The sequence below is a fragment of the Bombina bombina genome, chromosome 10, assembly GCF_027579735.1.
Source record: "Bombina bombina isolate aBomBom1 chromosome 10, aBomBom1.pri, whole genome shotgun sequence".
Classification (NCBI taxonomy): Eukaryota; Metazoa; Chordata; class Amphibia; order Anura; family Bombinatoridae; genus Bombina; species Bombina bombina.
Window position 1 is genome coordinate 133,872,183 of NC_069508.1, and position 21,634 is coordinate 133,893,816.

Below are 21,634 nucleotides of genomic sequence, written 5' to 3' on the forward strand. Positions count from 1 at the left end.
CTGCAGCAAAGTGTTAACACATTTAATAAATTAACACTCACCTAGTATGTTAATTTTGTGTAATACTGTATAAAAATGTTTCTAGTGACAAGGGCATCTATTTATCAAGCCGTCAACCGCAAATACGCTGGAATTCCGCAGCGTATTTGTGGCAAACCTGATTCCCCTTAGTTATCAAACCCTACAGACCGGCAAAAGTAGAATTTTGTGTCAGACTGAGTCCGGACAGATTAGGGGTTAATAAATATAATGTAGGTGGCGGCGGTGTGGGGGGGGCAGATTAGGGGTTTAATAAGTATAATGTAGGTGGCGGCGGTGTAGGGGGCAGCAGATTAGGGGTTAATAAGTATAATGTAGGTGGCGGTGGGCTCCGGGAGCAGCGGTTTAGGGGTTAAACACTTTATTTAGTTGCGGCGGGTTCCGTGAGTGGCGGTTTAGGGGTTAATACATTTATTATAGTTGCGGTGGGCTCCGGGAGCGGTGGTATAGGGGGTAAAACAGTATAGTATAGTGTGGGTGTTTAGTGACAGGGTACCAATAAAGTTGTGAAAAAGCCAAAGAGCAGAGAGATCGATGACTGTTAGTTAACAACAGTCCGCTGCTCATCGCCCTGTACTTGGTGCATGGCTTTTTGACAAGTTTTTTTATAATTTTGGAGAACGTATTCAGGTCCGCGGCAGCAATGTTAGGCGATCTTAGGCGAGTGTATTGGTGCCGTCGAATGCAAGTAAGTTGACGGCTTGATAAATAGATGCCAAGGTGTTAACTGCCTCTTTAATAATGTGATGTAAAATTATACAAATATGTGTCCTCCGGTAACCTTTGTTGATATATTATATACATAATCCAAATACTACCATACACTCTCCCCAAATATTATAAGGTTTTCGCTGTATTGGGAGGAGTTAATGTTAACGTATAAATCTGATGTCTGCATAAAAGGCATCATATAGCTAAACAAAAATGCTACAGGTGCAGCCTAGGTTACTTCTTTTGTATTGTATGGCCTTCTGCTTTTATCTTGTTTGATATAATTTCTGTTCAATTTCTAAATTTTTATTCTTCTTTTTCTAACATTCCCTTACCAAAACATATATTTAATTCTTAGTCACCCCTTTCTGACTTTATACCTATTTATTCCATCTTCTTATTGGTTTAACTGCAACACAATGGACACCCTCCTACAATCACACAAAATAACTGGTAGATAAACATTATATTAGATCCAGAGGGCAGATACACAGCCAGTTATCTCACATACAATGACCCATTTATGAAAAACTACATAGACAAGGTTCCCTGGCAGGGTACATGTCCACATGTGTCTGCGGCCAATGTAGCAGCATCTGACTGGGCTAGAAAAACGCAAGTGAAGCACCACCTCCTGCTCTCACTCAACCAATCGCACAAAAGCAGTTAGAGATTAGGAAGCAGAAGTCTAACAATGGCTGCTTTTGAACTTGCAGTTGCAGGGATGTGTTAGGCTATTAATCTAGCTAAAATTTCAAGTGTATAATATACAGGACAATAAATTAACATGCATCTAAGGCAACAAATATAAGTCTTATTTGCTTATTTCAATCCAATTGTATCTGTTCACTGACCATTAAGACATTCAATGCAAATGTTAATTAATTGTAATTTTTTTAGACTTCTGTTGATGTCTAAAAATTAGTAGGGATCAGGCGTTTAAAGAGACATGAAAGAGTAGGCAGTGTTAACATTTCTAATAGCACCACATGGGTTAAAAAATTGCCCTTTTCTTTAACAAATATCTAAAAATGTACTGAACCAATTTACTTCAATGTTGACAAATGTAGGACTAGTTTAAACTGTTATACCGGCCTTTCCCTTCAGAGTTATAAGCATATACATTAAATGGACATTAAACAACCTGTATATATATATATATATATATATATATATATATATATATATATATATATATATATATATATATATATATATTTATTTATAAAAAACAAAACCTCTGCAATATACTTTCATTATTTATTTTATCTCCTTTTCCTGTAATTCCATTCTGAAGTTGTGAGCTTTTCAGTTCCTGTTAGAAATAGAAGAGCAGAACATTGTTATATTCCTCACAGCCATTGGCTGCTCACTCTAGTGACCTATTTATAACTATCCCTAATTGGCCACAGCAGTGAATGAAACCTGAGTTACAACCAACAGGGCAGCTCCCATTGTTTTATAGACACTGAAACTTTACACTTATTTTGTCACTATTTAAACAGCTAATGAAACTTTACAAAATACATCTACATGTTATTCTTAGAGTAATCTTTTCTTTAAATGCACCATTCTATTTAGCATTAATTTAGTGTCTAATGTCCCTTTAATCAAGCTTAGAGGTATATTTAAGAAAGTATTTATGGGCAAGGTCCCGGAAAGAAAACCTGTCTGGCAAACACCACTGGCGATATAGCATTGGCTGGATAAATTTAGGGTTTGTCAATCACCTGGGTTTTGATCAGTACAGGATGGATTTAATCCGCCTCTGAGGTAGCGGAGAGGTTAGGAAGCAGTGCTATGTTTTATTTTTTCCTTGTTTCTGTTGTTTAGCTTAATCCCTGAGTTTTACTCACTCACCTTCTCATTTCCCTACTGTATACTACTTGGGTGGTCTTTTGCTTCTTTTTCTATGCTATTCCAATCCATTGCATGCTGCTGTTTGAGAGTAAAACCAGCTGAATTGTGTATACAATATTGCTGTGACAATAACAAGCTATCCTATAAGAAGCCTATTCTGTATTCCTTATCTTATATCCTTTACTTTGGCTGATTGACTAATCAGTCAATAATTAATTCAATCAATAAATCAATCAATCACTGTGTAGCATGTTGTATGTTCAGGATTATGGAGGCTCACCAGTCTCTCCAGGGAAAGTAAACCCCCCACAATGTTTAAAGTTAAATTAAGTAAAAGTGGTCAAAATAAATAGTAAATTTAAATTTGGCATTTTTAATGTGCATAATGAAACCTTTAAGGGGGAATTACATTTTAAGTTTAACATCCCTTTAGTATGGGACTGTGTACTAATTTGTACAACCTGTGAAGTATTAAAGGGACATAACAACCAAACTGAAACATTCTTGATTCAGATAGATCATGCAATTTTAAAAAAAAATAATCAAATTTTCTTCCATTCCTAAATCTACTTCATTTCCTGGTATCCTTTAGTTCACAGATCTTATAGTATGTGAGGCTGTAATTGGTTGACCACTGTCATGTGGTACAAGGCACAGGAACATTGAAATTCATCAGAAAGATAATCGTTTGTATGAAATTCAAAGTATCATAACTACATTGTCCTTTCTATGCATTTGCTGATTGTGCAAGTCTACGATTTCTTTAACGGAACATTAAACTCAAATGTTTCCTCTTTTGATTCATACCTAGGTAGTTTGCGTACAGGTGTCCAGAGATTTCTAAAAATGCTTTTATGCACTAGATTTCAACTGTGTTTTCACAATGTATAACATTGCTAAAAGCATTCTTGCAAAACTGCTGTCATATAGTGCTCCAGCATGGGCAAAATCCTGAGCCTACCTACCTGATTTCAACAAAGAGAATTAATACCTAGAGAATTAAGTAAATTTGAATGTAAATTTATTTTTATATGTGCATTCGATTTGAATCATAAAAGAAAATTGTTAAGTTTAATTTTCCTTTAAAACTAACTGGCGATTGGTGGCTGTACATATATGCCTCTTGTCACTGGCTCACTGGATATGTTCAGCTAGCTCCCAGTTATACATTGCTGCACCTTCTGCAAAGGATACCATGATCACAACAGTAAATTGGAACATTGTTTAACATTGTATGCTCTATCTGGAACAGGAAATACAAATATTGGGTTTTTACCTGTCTTTTCCAGTTTCTTTTTTGAAAAGTTCATCAAACTGAAGCATCTTATGACGTGTAATTATGTGCACTTTTAGTCGAGGTAGTATGGTGCTTATCAGCTGTAGGTTATTGTAAATCAGACCTTTTCCATCTCTCCGCATATAATTACTTGGTCCCCAAAAGATAAAAACAGTTCCTTGGCTCATGTTTAAGAGCTCGTTGCGATTTCTCAATATCCTCTGAATGCTGGAGTGCGCAATCACTCGAAGGCTTGTTTTATTGCCAACATCTTGTCCATATCCCCGTGTGGGAGCATCATTCATACGTATTACACACTCAGTCTGGTCGATGCGTTTTCCTTCTTTACTTCCCAGCAGGTGTCCAGAGCTCATTACTAGTGCACATGTCTCGCAGTGCATTTTCAGGGGCTGCGGAAGGAAAATGTACAATATGTTCAATAAATTCTCATAGACAAAAAAATAAAAATAAAATCAGATTATTTCAGCTTGCAAACAAGAGATAATATGCTTAACCCTTTCCCGAACGGGCTTATTTGTCTACATCGGAACAAAGTTCAGATGTAAAACAATTAAAGGAACTCTCAATCAAAATTAAGCTTTCATTATTCAGATAGAGCATGACATTTTAAACAACTTTCCAATTCACTTCCATTAACTAAATGTGCACAGTCTTTTTATATTTAAACTTTTTCAGTCACAGCTCCTACTGAGCATGTGCAAGAATAAGTGTGTATGCATTTGTGAATGGCTAATGGCTGTCACATGGTACGTGTAAGCATTTGTGATTGGCTGATGGCTGTCACATGGTAAAGGGGGAGTGGAAAAAGACATAACTTTTAAAATTGTCAGAAAAAAAATCTACTACTCATTTGAAGTTCAGAATAAGTGCCATTGCATTGTTTTGTTATCTTGCATTTGTTGATTATGCAAATCTACTGTGTTGACTGGTCCTTTAAGTAAAAATATAAATCACACAATCGCATGAACAATCACGTGATTTCAATGATGGGATCGGGTCAGTGGGGAGTGCCTATGATGCTAGGCACGCCCTCCAACCCGCACTCCCATTTAGCAAGTGGCTATTGCGTCAAGACAGCCTAATGGCTACTACGTAACATGCCGTTCTAATGGCGCTAAAGCCCAGCGCACTTAGGATGGCATGGAACATCCTAGCGGCGGGAAGGGGTTAAATAACTGTTTTTATTGTAAAGGTCTGTAGTTCAAAACCAGTATTAAATATTTGGAGCTAAATTGCAATTTATTAACCCCTTTAGCAATGAGGGCTTTAACAGTGCGAGTCTTGCAGACTAAGGTGATACTGCGCTTTTTCTGCATGCTTCAGGCAGTGTTGTCAATATTGTGCATTCATATACACCTTAAAAGGCTTTTATAGAAATAAATAAAAACTCTACTTTCTGAACAGAATTTTCTTATTTTTTCAGTTATGCACACAAGTCATCTGACATTAATAATTTCAGTGTGGCCCCTCATAGAAATCTATTACCTGAGGGAAATTACATATCTGAGCTACCTGACATGAGTACTATAGCACATACCTGACCAAACCATCATTCCACTTGTAAGTCCGCTCCCTAACGTATGCATTTCTGCGCACCTCTTATTATCTAGACCTATACAAAGGGGTAGTGGTCCTGCGCTGTTCCAGAATATTATGGGGCTGGTGATTAGAGTATATAGGATGTGGAGCAGTAGACTGTCTGGGTGGGGAACCTTGGCTCTCTGCAGTTAAACTAATAGTAAAAAAGAGGGATTTTTTAAAATTATAAAATGTTCTGAATAAACATGGAGTTTTATTTCTAAACTAGAATATTCTGTTAATAGAATTTCTAAAATGCGTTTGCAGAGATTTGAAGTCGCAAACAATTCTAATATGACTCCTCATAAGCAGGACCGTCTTTAACACAGGGCAAAAGGGGCAGCTGCCCTGGGCCCAGTCTCTGTTGAGGGGCCCAAGAGTTCTAAAAAAAAAAAAAATTTTTTTTTTTTTTTTTTTATTGTTCATACCAGACTGCTGATGTGACATGGGGAACACACACATTCAGTCCTAATACTGTCACAGTCAAAAGTACTCTGCTTATATTTTTTTTTAAAAACTGTGCCAGACCGTGCCGGTGTCATGTGACATGCCAAGCTAGTGCCATGTGCTGTTTTAGATGTGCACTGTGCAGCACTGAATGCAAAGCCCTAACTCGGCATCCAGCCATTTCCCACTGCATCAGAAAAGGTCCTATTGGGGTTACCACTGTTACCAGGTAACTGCTCTGGTGGTGGGGATTGTTTCTGGGTAGGGCTGACTGTAGGCGCATGCAGCAGAAAGCTGGAGCGGCAGGCACATGAGGATTTGAGCATCTGTGCAGCTGCATACACTGCTCTCTTCAGTCTTGAGGCTGTGTGACTCATCTCACACTGTATCCATGCAGCCTTGGACAGACAGCATCCAGTCTACTGGTCCCCTTAGCCCTGCTCTTTCTGCTGTGGCCCTAAGATCAACTAACTGAAGTTTGTTAGGGGAATAGTGCTTTGTAGAAAGGTGTCAGTGGGAAGAATAAGTGAGTGCACACACGCCCCTCCCCATGCAGCATTGTCTAGTTCAGGGTGAGAGGGAACTTGTTGCTAGCAAAGAAGTGACATGTGCTGGTGTGGCTGATGTATAGCGTCATGCTGATACTTCACACATTAATGTAAGGTTTATTTTTATAGTTTTTATTTTCTCTCTGTCTCAGATTTTACAGCTTCCCATAGTAGTTCTGCTGTTCCAGTCAGTAAACTTATATTTGTCTGCACCTCCATGCTTCCTTCTTTCCCTTGCTTTGCTCCTGTTGGCTGCCCTAAATCTCTTTAACCAGCTAACCTCACACCAGAATCACATTCAAAAGAATATTAAATGAATCCACAGTGGAGGAATTTATATATTTATTTACTTATTAGTACTGCTTAGGTCCAGTTTCACATATTGCATTTTTTTTTTTAAATGATTAGCCCAGCAGTGGATGATCCACCGCTGGGCTAATAATAATAATAAAAAATTGATTTAGTTGTTTTTTGGGATATTGGGGTGGAGATCAAAATTGCATGGGGTGGGGGGGCCCAAGAAAATGTTTGCCCAGGGTCCAATCAATATTAAAGACGGCCCTGCTCATAAGCAAAGCAAAATGCTGTATTCTTCTCTGCAAGGAACTCTATTGACCTAGTAATTTGTCATTATTTATAATCAACCGGCTTTTATGACAAGGACTTTAATTGAGATAAACTTGATGTAAATGTTGTTCACTCTAATTAAGTAAGATGAGCTGACATACACTGTGCAATTTAGCAGCCTTGGAAAGCCATTGACTCAAATATTATAATGTAATGTGTGTTCTGCATCTCCTGACACTGTTAAAGGGACAGGAAACACCAAAATGTTTTTTCGTAATTTGGATAGAACATACTATTTTAATCAACTTTCCAATTTACTTCTATTTTTAAATGTTTCATTCTTTTGTTATCCTTTGCTGAAAGAACATTGGCAGCTAGCTGAACACATCTAGTTAGCCAATCACAAGAGACAGATGTGTGTAGGCACCAATCAGCTAGCTCCCACTAGTGTAGGATATGTGCATATTCTTTTTCAACAAGGGATAATAAGAGAACAAAGCACATTTGAAAATAGAAATTAATTTAAAAGTGTCTTAAAATGCCATGCTCTATCCGAATCATGCAAGTTAGACTTTCCCATCCCTTTAATTGATGTCCATTGGGACAAAAATAATGTAATTTCTCTTGTCTATTTTTTTTTTTTTCTTCTTTTTCTTTTCGTGCTTATTTTTTTCCATTTTTTAAACTCTACTTCTCCTTTTTCTCATTCACTTATACGTAGGTTGGTCTTTTCCCTTTACTGTTCCTTCTACTTTAGACTTATGACTTCTTTCATTATTCTAGAAGGACGTCTAACTATGGGGTTCATCACAATCCTTTAGAAAAATGTATCAAATGATTTTTAACTGAAAAAAACACCATCAAAGTATATAGGGTTTTTTGTAGATAAATCAATTTTTTTATCACATTTTTTTAAAGGATTGTAATCATTTTTTTAATTTGCATTGATTACTACCTATGATATAATACAAGAATGTTTGTCTTTCCACAGTTTTGTATTTAAGGCGGTGATTTTGTATATTTACATGAAATATTTCTATAAAATATTGATTCAAATATATATATAAAAAATACGATTTTAATGTGGGTGGGTTAGTGCGCGTATTACAAGTTGAAAGTAAAACAAGTTAAAGTCAGATGCATGCTTACTTCAGGATTGCGGACATTGCGACTGCGTTCACTTAAAAAAAACACATCTCTCAAACAATAACTCAATACCATATAAGACTAACGGTGCTAAAACCAAAGATAGTTATGAATACTTTACATTCCAATGTTCTTCACTTAGAAGAAAATGTTCTTTATATATATATATATTTATATATATATATATATATATATATATATATATATATATATATATATATATATATATACATACATATATACGTATATTTTTTTGTAAAATATATGTTTATATCTATATATCTATATGAATATATACAAATATATATAGAAATATATTTTTAAAAATAAAAAGAACATCGCTATCAGATCAGAGTGAGCTAAATTCACTTCAATGGCATGACCGGGCAGGCTGTGACTAGACAGCGCGCCCGTGAAGCGCTTTTGAACAACAAGAACCGCTCAGTAGAACCTTGAGCAGAGTCCAACTTTTTTTTAAAAAAGGAAGGAAATGCTTTATTTTGATAAAGCTTCTGCTAAGATAATGTTATATAATTCTGCACTATGTGCAGAATTATATAACATTATTTTGTATGTTTACTGTCCCTTTAAGTTAAGAACATTGGAATGTAAATTATTTATATTCAAAAGCACAATGAAACACATTAAAAATTATTAAAATTGAATAAAAATAATATTTCATGTTTCACGGTAATTAACGGGAAAGGGCTCAATAGTGTATATACATGTATAAACACATACATATATATATAAAATAATGCAAAGGGGTACCAGCACACACATTATCTGTAGTCCATCATCCGGGGTGCACTTCAAATATAATACATATAAAGCAGCCAAAGGGAAGGCACTCACCATAATATTATCAGTACTTTGCCCCCGTCCTCAGACCAGTCTGAGGACGGGGGTAACCCCGAAAACGTTAACTTGAAAATAAAGTACTGATAATATTACGGTGAGTGCCTTCCCTTTGCCTGCTTTATAAATATATATATATATATATATACGTTCAAGGACGCCCAATAGTTAGTGGGATAGGTTCTCTGTCTGAGCACCTGTCCCAGTGGCTAGATGTCATTTGGCATCCTTTTGTCACTACATTATACTGCTATCTTAAAGATACTAAACGTTATCCGCCTTATGGAAACTATCTCTTGGGATAAAGAAAGTGATATTTGGGTGACTGTGGACAATGTAGCCCTCTACTCATCAATCCCACATGATAAAGGATTGAAAGCGGTGGAATTTTTTCTTGTCCATTACTCATATTTCTCTAAAGAATTTAGAGAATTCGTTTTGAGGGCTGCAGTGTTCATGCTCCCCCACAATTATTTCCGTTTTGAGGGCAATTTCTATCTTCAAAGATGTGGGACAGCTATGTGGGCTAAATTTGCCCCATCTTATGCCAACTCATTCATGGGTTGGTGGGAGCTGTCCCAAATCTTTGGAGATGGAAATATCTACAAAGAATATACAGCCTTTTTCAAACGCTATATATATGACCTGCTTCTGATTTGGAGGGGACCGTTTGGTATTCTTAACAATTTCCTGGAGAACCTTAATAATAATGATTTTGGTCTCAAATTCACCTATGAAATACAAAGAGAATGTATTAATTATTTAGATCTCACCCTTAAAGCAAGTGAACAGGGACACATCCTTTGTGATATCTATAGGAAACCCATCACCAAAAACACACTTCTTCACGCCAGGAGCTGTCACCCCAAATATGTTCCTTTTGCAGTAGCGAAAGGTCAACTAATTCGAGTGAAAAGGAATTGTACTAAAGATTCAACATATAAAGAACTAAGTAAGATGATGACATCCCGTTTGCAAAAGAGAGGATACTCTAAACAGGTGGATCTAATAGACAGAAATACTATCCTGTCTATTTCTTCCAAACCACAGAATGCTCAGAAATGTAACAAAGTCACAGTCGTGACAGATTTCAGCAATGAATATAGTGCTATCTGTAGAATAGTCAAGAAACATTTCAAAATGTTGTCAGCTGATGACAAATTGGTCAATTGTGTTAATGAAGGTCTCTGTTGCTCCTACAGGAGATGTAAAACTCTCTGTAATCTTCTTGCTCCATCAGAATTACCCCACTTAACACAGCCACTGAGTGGCTCATGGTTAGCCCATAAATGGATGTACAGATGTGGTAGGTCCAGATGCAGACCGTGTGAACTTGGTATCTTCTCTAAGAGTTTTTGCTCTGAGGCAACAGGAGAGACCTTCAATATAGACACTTATCTTAACTGCACAGCATCTTATGCGATCTACTTACTCACATGCATAGAATGTCACCTACAGTATGTAGGCCTAACTACCACTGATGCAAATACATGCATAAGGAATCACCTTTCAACTATTAAAATAGGAGAAGCAAGTACTCCCCTAGTCAAACACTTTGCCCGCACACATCAGAAAAGTAATAAGACACTCAGATGGCAAATAATTGAACAGATAGGTCACCCCTCGAGGGGGGAGATAGAGGCAAGTTGCTTGGGAAGAGAGAGATGTTTTGGATCTTTAAACTAAAGACACGAGTGCCTAATGGCCTTAATTCCGAATATGATTTAATCAATTACTGGAAATAATATTGTACTATTATTATTCATTGTTGTCTAGTCCAGTAGCATCTCTCTCTTCCCAACCTTGCCCATATTGTATTATATTATATATTTTATTATGTCTTATTTTATAATATTCTATCATATTCTTTCATTAACATTATACTATTCTTATACGTGTATATATATTTACATGTCCTTTGTACTTAGTGCATTTGCAGCCTGGCATTGTTCCAGTCTCAATTTGTATATGCTGTATGTATATATACATGTATATATCTGAATGTATATATGTGTGGTTTTGCCTTTTCTTTGATTTAGCATTACTTTTATATTGTATTATATATATATATAGATGTGACTTGCTTGGGTTGATATCACCCATATTATTTACCTATGTGTACTTTACTACCAGTTTATTGTCCCCTAATGAAATAGGGGTTGTTTGTCTATAGTGGTCATTATATCTGGTCAGTTCTAGTAGGGTTTTCATGATATATATCATTGATTATTTACCCATGTCCCTTTTAGCTTTAAGTCTAATATGGATACAGCCTGAATTAGCCACTTAAAGTGTATAACACTAATATAGCTTTACTTCTAGTGTTTAATTTAGGCTACGTACACACCCACACTGTCTGCTTTCAGGATTAGATAGCAGTTCACCTATTAGCTCAGAGTATTGTTCTTACATTTCTATACACAGGTGTACTGGTCAGCTACGATTACGGCCCTGAGCCGAAACATGTTAGCACATTTGTACTCCTTGTAGTGTGCGATGTTTTACATGGACCTCCAGGTTTCTTTTTATCCAGTTTGGAATATGCAATAAAGACAAGATTTTTACTTCACCCTCTGCCACGGTATACTTCCTTTCTTTTTGTGTTGATTATATATATATATATATATATATATATATATATATATATATATATATACACACACACATATATATATATATATATATATATATATATATATATATATATATATATATATATATATATACACACACACACACACACACACACACACACACACATATATATATATATATACATATATATATATATATATATATATATATATATATATATATATATATATATATATATATATATACATATATATATATATATATATATATATATATATATATACAGGTAGCCCTCAGTTTACGCCGGGGTTAGGTTCCAGGAGGAATAGTTGTAAATCGAAACCGTTGTAAATTGAAACCCAGTTTATAATGTAAGTCAATGGGAAGTGAGGGAGTTAGGTTCCAGGTCCAAACTAAGTTTAATGAGCAAAAACATTTGCTAACATCACCTAATAAAATAATTACACAACAGACTGCATCATCATCAAACTAAGTTTAATAAACAAAAAAGTTTTTTTTACTTGCATTTTTCTGCAATCAGTTCTCTGCATTGTTAGCATGTTAGATAATATTGGGTCTACACCTATTCTATGCATTTCAATCTGCAGTGATTAATAAGCAGTTCGGCACCCTCACCTCAAGCAGCTGGACAGGAAGATAATAGGGAAGTGACTGCTTGATAGCTAATGTCTGTTCTGTGTACACAGATCAATTTCAGACCTGTTAAGTTGTATAACTTTACTGCAAAACAAGTTTTAGTGCACATGACTGAAAAAAAAGGTTGTTATTTTGAAACGGCGCAAGTTAAACCGGCGTAAACCGAGGGCCACCTGTATACACATATACATGTATATATATGAAAAGTGAGGAAACAAATGGCACTACTTGTGTTATGTAAATAACCCTTTTCAATCCTTTTATTACAGCTGAAAGTAGCTAGTCTGTAGTGGGGATATGGGTGCTATGTAGTTCGTACAGTTTATAACAAAATAAAGAGAGGTGAAGAAACCTACTCTTTAAGAAGACTACATCTGTAGCACTCAAAGGGTTATTTTGAATCAGGCACTTCTAAAACTGGTAGAGAAAACCACATATAACTTACAAATGTAAAGCTTAATGGGAAATATTGAAAGCAATGGTTGTCTAGAGGGATTCAACTAATTATAAAACATAAATTTTATTAAATAAAAAATGACACACAGTTAAAATAGGAAAGTGAAAGTTAAAAACACACTTAGGTTTCTGAGATGAATATATTAAGTATAATAGGCAAAGTGAATGACTTAAAAGTAGTGGAATGAGCACTAGAGGTGTTCACTGAACAACACCCTAGATATAGTGTAGCTGAATAATTAGAAAATGTTATCTTAAAGTCTCTATAGTGTAAATGAGCTACCTACAATGGATCAGCTCAAATGTATATACACATGTTCCACGATCTACGACTGTTAGTAAGCTTCGGTATATGCATGGTAAACAGTAACCTTACTACTGTAGCTGTACTTAACAGTTTAACGTCCCTACAGATGGACTTTATACTGTAAAATTGTCTTCCCTTTAATACATTCCAAGTGATCCATATTACCCACTGAAGTGTATTAAATTATTTAAAAAAAATAACTCCTTTACCTTTAATTCATCATCTGAAACAGCTGTTTTTGGTTGTTGAAACCACCACCTATACTGAAAAAATCAATACTGCAGTATGGGTTATAGAAAAACTATGTAAATCGGAGACAGCAGAAGTAATCAATGTACAATGTGTGTGTGTGGGGGAAGAGTCCAATCTATTTGAAAAGTCATTCCTGTTGCTGCTTTAAATACAATATACTCTAAGCAGTTGTTTGCCTAACAAAAATTGTACCTTTAATTTAGACCCAATATCACACCTCAGACCAGAAGTGCCCACTCTTTTATTTAATTATTTATTTTTACACATTTAAATCACAGGAAGTTGAAATATTGGTTTCCCCAATATTAAAACTGGACTCCTGGCAATGCTACAAAGGATCCTTGAACTGCGAAAAGTTATAGTTATATTTTAATTAATGAATAACACAGCACGCCTATTATATATCTCATATAAATAAGTAAGAAATATGTTTTGGTCATTCTAAATAAAAGGCGAAAGTGCACAGGCTAAGATTATCAAATAAGGTTTTTTCATCCTGATGTATTTGCTCTGTAAATGTGATTTCCTCAAATTATAGCACATCTTTGCAGCTAGAATATTATAAAAAAGATCAAATTGGCTTTATTAAGAAACACTAGCTGATTTCTCGCCTACAATTCTCTAATGCCTTATTTTCTTTTGAATACCTGCCAAAAACATATCTGTTGTATAAAGTATAGTCCCTTAATTCATAAATAAACCTTGTCAGATACAGATATGTCATTTCAAGCCCTTTTCAGTAGTATAAAATAAAACATGCAGCAATTAAGATGTCTTATTTCTTCTTTTGTTTAGACTGGAAATTGACTACCTGCATATGTTCTGTATGGAATACTGATTTGTAAAATACTTCTGGCATATATACACTAATGAGCAGAATGACGCACAAAAAAGGAGTTTATAAATATATATTCTTTTTTTCCAGTTATTTTTTTCACATATTGCATCTAGTAAACACCAGGATATTTGTTATGTGGAACAGAGCATCCTCATATTCCAAGGGAAAAAATACTACATTAATTGCCTGTAAAAACAATATGTCACGAAGTTACTCAGATAGAAGCAAAAGTTTTATCTGTACATTATCTGCAGATTTTTTTTTTTTACAAAGGGCCAGATTACAAGTACCGCTCTATTAGCATTGTCGCTCGCGCACAGTCTCTACTGGAAGTAAACTTTTAATGCATGCAGGTTAGCACACGTATTATCACTAGAACAAGACAAAAACGACAGGTGCAGCCCGACTCAAGTGTAACAATATTTAATAGGACGTAAGTGCACATACACAAATGGCTACTTACAAGTAATCAAACAGGTAAAAGCAATACAAAAAAAAAATGCGGTATGGAGATGGCATATACTCCGGACCTAAGAATGGATGGAAGTCTCTCACAATCAATGCGGTATGGAGAAGGCATATACTCCGGACCTAAGACCGTGAGAGACTTCCATCCGTTCTTAGGTCCGGAGTATATGCCATCTCCATACCGCATTGATTTTTGTATTGCTTTTACCTGTTTGATTTCTTGTAAGTAGCCATTTTTGTATGCGCACTTACGTCCTTTTAAATATTGTTACACTTGAGTCTTTTTTTTTCTCGTTCCAGTGCTTCCTCGTTTCTGATGGTATTGGAAAATACTAATCTACATCACGGCTGCAGACGGCTGTATGGTAAGAGTACCTGTGAGGTTCTGAGCTCCGGTAGTACTATACGGAGGAAAACATCCAAACACAGATTTAATTTCCATTTCCCATTGTGGATAACTGGATTTTTTTTTCATTGACAACTCTTAGATTGCCAGCGCCAAATACTGGCACTTTTGTTAACACACTTATCACTTGTGTGCTATAGGAAGAACATTGGAATATGAAATATATACAGTAAATACACATGATAAAATATTAAAATTGAATAAAAAAGATTTTTCATGTTTTTAGGTATTTGAGTGAAAGTGTATATGTGTATATATAAATATATATATATATATATAAATACATAAATAAAGTGTATATATATATATATATATATATATATATATATATATATATATATATATATATATATATATATATATATATATATACACATACACACACATATATATATAATCATTGTGACCCTCATTTGCTTGTCTTACCCAGAATCCTTTGCTGCATTGGAAACAATGGCCTAGATTACGAGTTGTGCGTTAGGGTTAAAAAGCAGCGTTAAGAGGTCCTAACGCTGCTTTTTAACGCCCGTTGGTATTACGAGTCTTGCAGGTACAGGTGTACCACTCACTTTTTTGGCCAGACTCGGAAATACCGCAAATCCACTTACGTCAATTGGGTATCCTATATTTTCCATGGGACTTGCATAGGCCGGTATTACGAGTCTGACCAAAAGTGAGCGGTAGACCCTCTCCTGTCAAGCCTGGTACCGCATTTAAAAGTCAGTAGTTAAGAGTTTTACACTACAACGCCGTAGCATAAAACTCTTAACTAAAGTGCTAAAAAGTACACTAACACCCATAAACTACCTATTAACCCCTTAACCGAGCCCCCCCCCCCCCACATTGCAACCACTAAAATAAATATTTTAACCCCAAATCTGCCGAACCGGACATCGCCGCCACTAAAATAAACATATTAAACCTAAACCGCCTCACTCCCGCATCGCAAACACTAGTTAAATATTATTAACCCCTAATCTGCCCGCCCTGACATTGCCGCCACCTACCTACATTTATTAACCCCTAATCTGCCGCCCCCAACGTCGCCGCCACTATATTAAATGTATTAAACCCCTAAACCTAAGTCTAACCCTAACCCCCCTAACTTAAATATAATTACAATAAATCTAAATAAAATAACTATCATTAACTAAATAATTCCTATTTAAAACTAAATACTTACCTATAAAATAAACCCTAAACTAGCTACAATGTAACTAATAGTTACATTGTATCTAGCTTAGGGTTTATTTTTATTTTACAGCAAGTTTTTATTTATTTTAACTAGGTAGAATAGTTATTAAATAGTTATTAACTATTTAATAACTACCTAGTTAAAATAAAGACAAATTTACCTGTAAAATAAAACCTAACCTAAGTTACACTAACACCTAACACTACACTATAATTAAATAAATTAACTAAATTAAATACAATTAATTACAATTAAATAAAATGATCTAAAGTACGAAAAAAAAACAATAAATTACTGAAAATAATAAAGAAATTACAAGATTTTTAAACTAATTACACCTACTCTAATCCCCCTAACAAAATAAAAAAGCCCCCCAAAATAAAAAAAAGCCCTACCCTACACTAAATTACAAATAGCCCTTAAAAGAGCCCCAACATTAAAGGGACAGTAAACCTTAAAAATAATGTTATATAATTCTGCACATTATAGAATTATATAACATTATTTAGGTGCTATAGCCATAAACGCATTTTTTACCTTTTAATTTGCTAAAAATATGGCGCTTTTACAGACCCGCTCTCTGCTGAGCGGGGTCTGTTATTTTTAGTCAGCGCATCGGGCCAGCTGTATATTCACAGCCCGGCCCGACCGCGCCATAGCACTAAGTGCAGCTCGCTCCTGTGACAGGAGCGAGCTGCACTTAGTCTTATGGCGCGGTCGGGCCAGGCTGTGACTATACAGCTGGCCCGATGCGCTGACTAAAAATAACAGACCCGCTCAGCAGAGAGCAGAGAGCGGGTCCGTAAAAGCGGCATATTTTTAGCAAATTAAAAGGTAAAAAATGTGTTTATGGCTATAGCACCTAAATAATGTTATATAATTCTGCACTATGTGCAGAATTATATAACATTATTTTTAAGGTTTACTGTCCCTTTAAAACCCACCACCCACACAACCAACCCTACTCTAAAACCCACCCAATCCCCCCTTAAAAAAACCTAACACTAACCCCTTTAAGATCACCTTACCGGGAGACGTCTTCACCCAACTGGGCAGAAGTGGTCCTCCAGACGGGCAGAAGTCTTCATCCAACCGGGCAGAAGTGGTCCTCCAGACGGGCAGAAGTCTTCATCCAACCAGGCAGAAGTCTTCATCCAGACGGCATCTTCTATCTTCATCCATCCGGCGTGGAGCGGGTCCATCTTCAAGACATCTGACGCGGAGCATCCTCTTCTGTCCACGGCCAACGACTGAATGAAGGTTCCTTTAAATGACGTCATCCAAGATGGCGCCCCTTCAATTCCGATTGGCTGATAGAATTCTATCAGCCAATCGGAATTAAGGTAGAAAAAATCCTAATGGCTGATGCAATCAGCCAATAGGATTAACCCCTAATCCGCCATTAACCCACATTGCATTAAACCTACTAAATGTATTAACCTCTAATCCACCATTAACCCACATCGCAATAAACCTATTAAAACTATTAACCCCTAATCCGTCATTAACCCACAACGCAATAAACCTAATAAATGTATTAACCCATAATCAGCCATTAACCCACATCGCAGTAAACCTAATAACTGTATTAACCCCTAATCCGCCATTAACCCACATCACAATAAACCTAATAAATGTATTAACTCTTAATCCGCTTGTGACGAACCAAGGTTATCCAACCCTGCGCCAGTCACTTATTTGGCACAGAAAGGGTTTTCAGCCCCCTTTTCTGTCACCAACAGGTCACAATCTAGCCACACCAGGCAAGCTTGTGATTCAGTTTAGTGGGTGCAAGAGTTAACCGACCTCCCTTAATCTGTACTAGACGTAAGAGAAATGCCCAACAATCCCTTTTAATGCCACCCACAATAAACTATTAATCCTATAGCTCAAATACTGCCACCACTTAAAATTTATCAAAGGGAAAATCATAAGGAAAAACCCAGACTCTACACATTAACTGTAGAAATACAATTTAGCAGAAAATAACCTAAATTATACAGTTCTAATATTCCAGTCTCTTTCAGTAACGTGGTTCAATTATTAGACAAAGGCCAAACTTAATAAAGGAATTATTTATTATGCCAAAAATATTATACACAATGCATTATTAATAAAAAGTTGTTACAAATAAAATTACACACGCAAACAGTATTTTAAAATAAAAAGGAGAAAAACAGAATTTAATACTTTCCTAGTCTTCAAGATATGCGCCAGGGGCTGGCATGAAAAAGATGGCTCCTTACTTCTGTACAGCAGCTCCCCTTGTAAGAATGACACTCTTATTGTTAAGAAATAAGATTCTTAAAACTACTTTTCAGAGATCAGGTTGCTTAACCACACCCTCCTGGGAGGGCTAAGAAACCCCCCTGTCTTTACAATCTTCAATAGACTAATTTCTTGCCTGAATTTATACAATCCATTATCATTCCTGCTAGGTAAGAAATTTCTATGTTTACATATGTAGAACCTTTTTAGTTTTATTGGGAGAATCGGTTTGATATCAAATATGCCATAGGTTGTCATATTTACCTTCCTTTAAGGGTATAGCAGTTTTAACCCACATATATACATAACCCATGTCCCTTTATTGACCTCCTCAGGAGATGTGCTGGGGGGCCCTGTTCTACATCATGCCCTGCTCCTGACAGCTTAGGCCATAAAAGTCTGTCCTGTTTACACTGCCAAGCATTTATGATGCTCCTGGCACTTCAAAGAAGACACAAACACAATTCTTCTTGAAAAACAAATAACTGTTTTGAGTCCAAGCTACACAAAGTTAACTCCTTAGCAGCTGAATCCTGAGATATTCGTGACACCGCTATTAACCCACATCGCAATAAACCTAATAAATGTATTAACCACTAATCCGCCATTAATTTGAATTAGCCAATAGAATGAGAGCTGCTTAAATCCTATTGGCTGATTTGAACAGCCAATAGGATTTTAGCAGCCCTAATTCCTATTGGCTGATTCAAAAATTTCAGCCAATAGGAATGCAAGGGACGCCATCTTGGATTGTGTACCTTGTATTGAAGATTCAGTGTACGGCGGCGACCATATGAAGAGGATGCTCGGCACCGGATGTCTTCAGGATGGACCCACTCCGCGCCTCCGGGATCAAGATAGAAGATGCCGCCTGGATGAAGATTGAAGAGGCCATCTGGATGAAGACTTCTTGCTGCTTGGATCAGGACTTCTCCGCCGGGATGAAGATCGTTCAAGCGGACTTCAAAAACTGTAAGTGGATCGTCAGGGGGTTAGTGTTAGGCTTTTTTAAGGTTTATTTGGTTTTTTTAAGGTTTATTTTATTAAGGGCAATACAAATGCCCTTTTTAGGGCAATGGGCCCACTCCGCGCCTCCGGGATCAAGATAGAAGATGCCGCCTGGATGAAGATTGAAGAGGCCATCTGGATGAAGACTTCTTGCTGCTTGGATCAGGACTTCTCCGCCGGGATGAAGATCGTTCAAGCGGACTTCAAAAACTGTAAGTGGATCGTCAGGGGGTTAGTGTTAGGCTTTTTTAAGGTTTATTTGGGTTTTTTAAGGTTTATTTTATTAAGGGCAATACAAATGCCCTTTTTAGGGCAATGGGTAGCTTAGGTTTTTTTAGAATTAGGATTTTTATTTTGGGGGGTTAGTTGGGTGGTGGTTTTTATGTTGGGGGGGTCTTTGTGTTTTTTACAGGTAAAAGAGCTGATATCTTTGGGGCATTGCCCCCCAAAAGACCCTTTTAAGGGCCATTAGTAGTTTATTGTAGGCTAGGGTTTTTTTTATTTTGGGTGGGCTTTTTTATTTTGATAGGGCTATTTTGGATAATTTCTTTCTTTATTTTCCGTAATTTAGTGTTTGTTATTTTTTGTAACTTAGTATTTTTGTTTGTTTTGGTATTTAGATACTTTGAAGACCTTGAGAAAGGCCCAGTTTGGGGCCGAAACGCTTCTATATACATCTTATAAGTAGTCACTGCTCGAGTTTACATATAGGGTAAGCCTATTTTCAATTAAGTTTATATTTGTATTGGCGTTACTGCACTCTGTGATTTTTGTTCTTGCAGGAGCTGCATTTGTTGGATCCCATTGGATTTTTTATCCATTTTTTTTTTTCGCTTTTTTCACTTGATTCACTTTTTTCACTTTTCTCCAATTTTTATTTTTATCATATATTTTTGATTATTATTTTCATTTTTATTTTTGATTTTTTGGATGCTCCATCATACACACAGGATTATAATTGGATTCACAGGGGCACAGAATCTGTTACACAGGATATTTGTTAAGGATATCATCACTTATTAAGACTTTTTATATCATTTGGTACTTTTAATACACCTCTTTTTTGTGTTTATGTGTTTTGGTTTTTCCCTCTCTCCTGAGGGGCACTTACTCTATTTTTAACTAAATTGATATAAGTACATAGGGTACCCTAGTTTATGTGAATGTATTAAATTTATTTTAAATATCATTTTGATCAATTCTGTTAATCTGATACTTTAGCCTATAGCTGGCGCTCCCTCTTTCTATATTAGTAAACTGGAAAGTTGTTTAGAATGTGATACTCTATCCAATTAATTTATGTTAAATTTAGATTTTACTGCTCCTTTAATGACGATATTATTTATGGAATTCCAAATGTAATAATAATAAGGTTACTAAACGTTTAACTATATTTATATTAATACAAAGTAGAGCGCTGTATGTCCCAATTGTTCTAACAAAACAAGGGCACTTTTCGTTTCCACGCAATCACAATAGTGCTTTTTTTTAAAATGGAGTTGAAAAGTTCTCTATGATCACATCCTGGTTTCTCGACACTACGGGTTTTCAAGACCATTTGACACTTATTGAGAAATCAACGCTAAACGGCACTTGATAAATCCCCTGAAATTGCTTGTTTGACACTTTGGGGGCAGATTTTTTAAGCTGCGAATGCAGATGTTTCTGCGTGAGCCTTCAGGCTCACCGGAAACAAAAGTTAAGAAGCAGCGGTCTAAGACCGCTGCTCCTTAACTCATCGGCCACCTCTGAGGTGGCGGACAGCAATCATTCTGATCAGATATGATTGGGATGATTGACACCCCCTGCTTGCGGCCAATTGGCAGCAAATATGCAGGGGGCGGCATTGCATAAGCATTTCACTAAAAATGCTTGTGCAATGTTAAATGCATATGCTGTCGGCATTTAGCGATGTCGGGCGGACATGATCGCTACAGCAGATCATGTCCATTAGACATTAGACATTTAATAAAACTACCCCTTGGAATCATTCTATTAGACACGTGCATTGTTTTCGTTACTGGGTTTTAAAAAACAAACATGCTTTTGTGATTGGGCTTTCAAGCAGGACCACGCCTTTGTGACAACCAAGTCAAAACACATTCAGGACAGTGCAATTTCCAGTACTTACGG

General features: G+C 36.1%; 1 protein-coding gene across 1 annotated transcript in view; it reads right to left on the reverse strand.

The window, feature by feature from the left end:
• The window catches only part of ST6GALNAC5 (ST6 N-acetylgalactosaminide alpha-2,6-sialyltransferase 5), a 329,013-nt gene that overhangs the window by 94,831 nt on the left and 212,548 nt on the right, over positions 1-21,634 (reverse strand). The window contains exon 3 of the mRNA XM_053693339.1: positions 3,887-4,296. Within this exon, the coding sequence (XP_053549314.1) occupies positions 3,887-4,296 (410 nt within the window). The remainder of the gene's footprint in view (positions 1-3,886; positions 4,297-21,634) is intronic.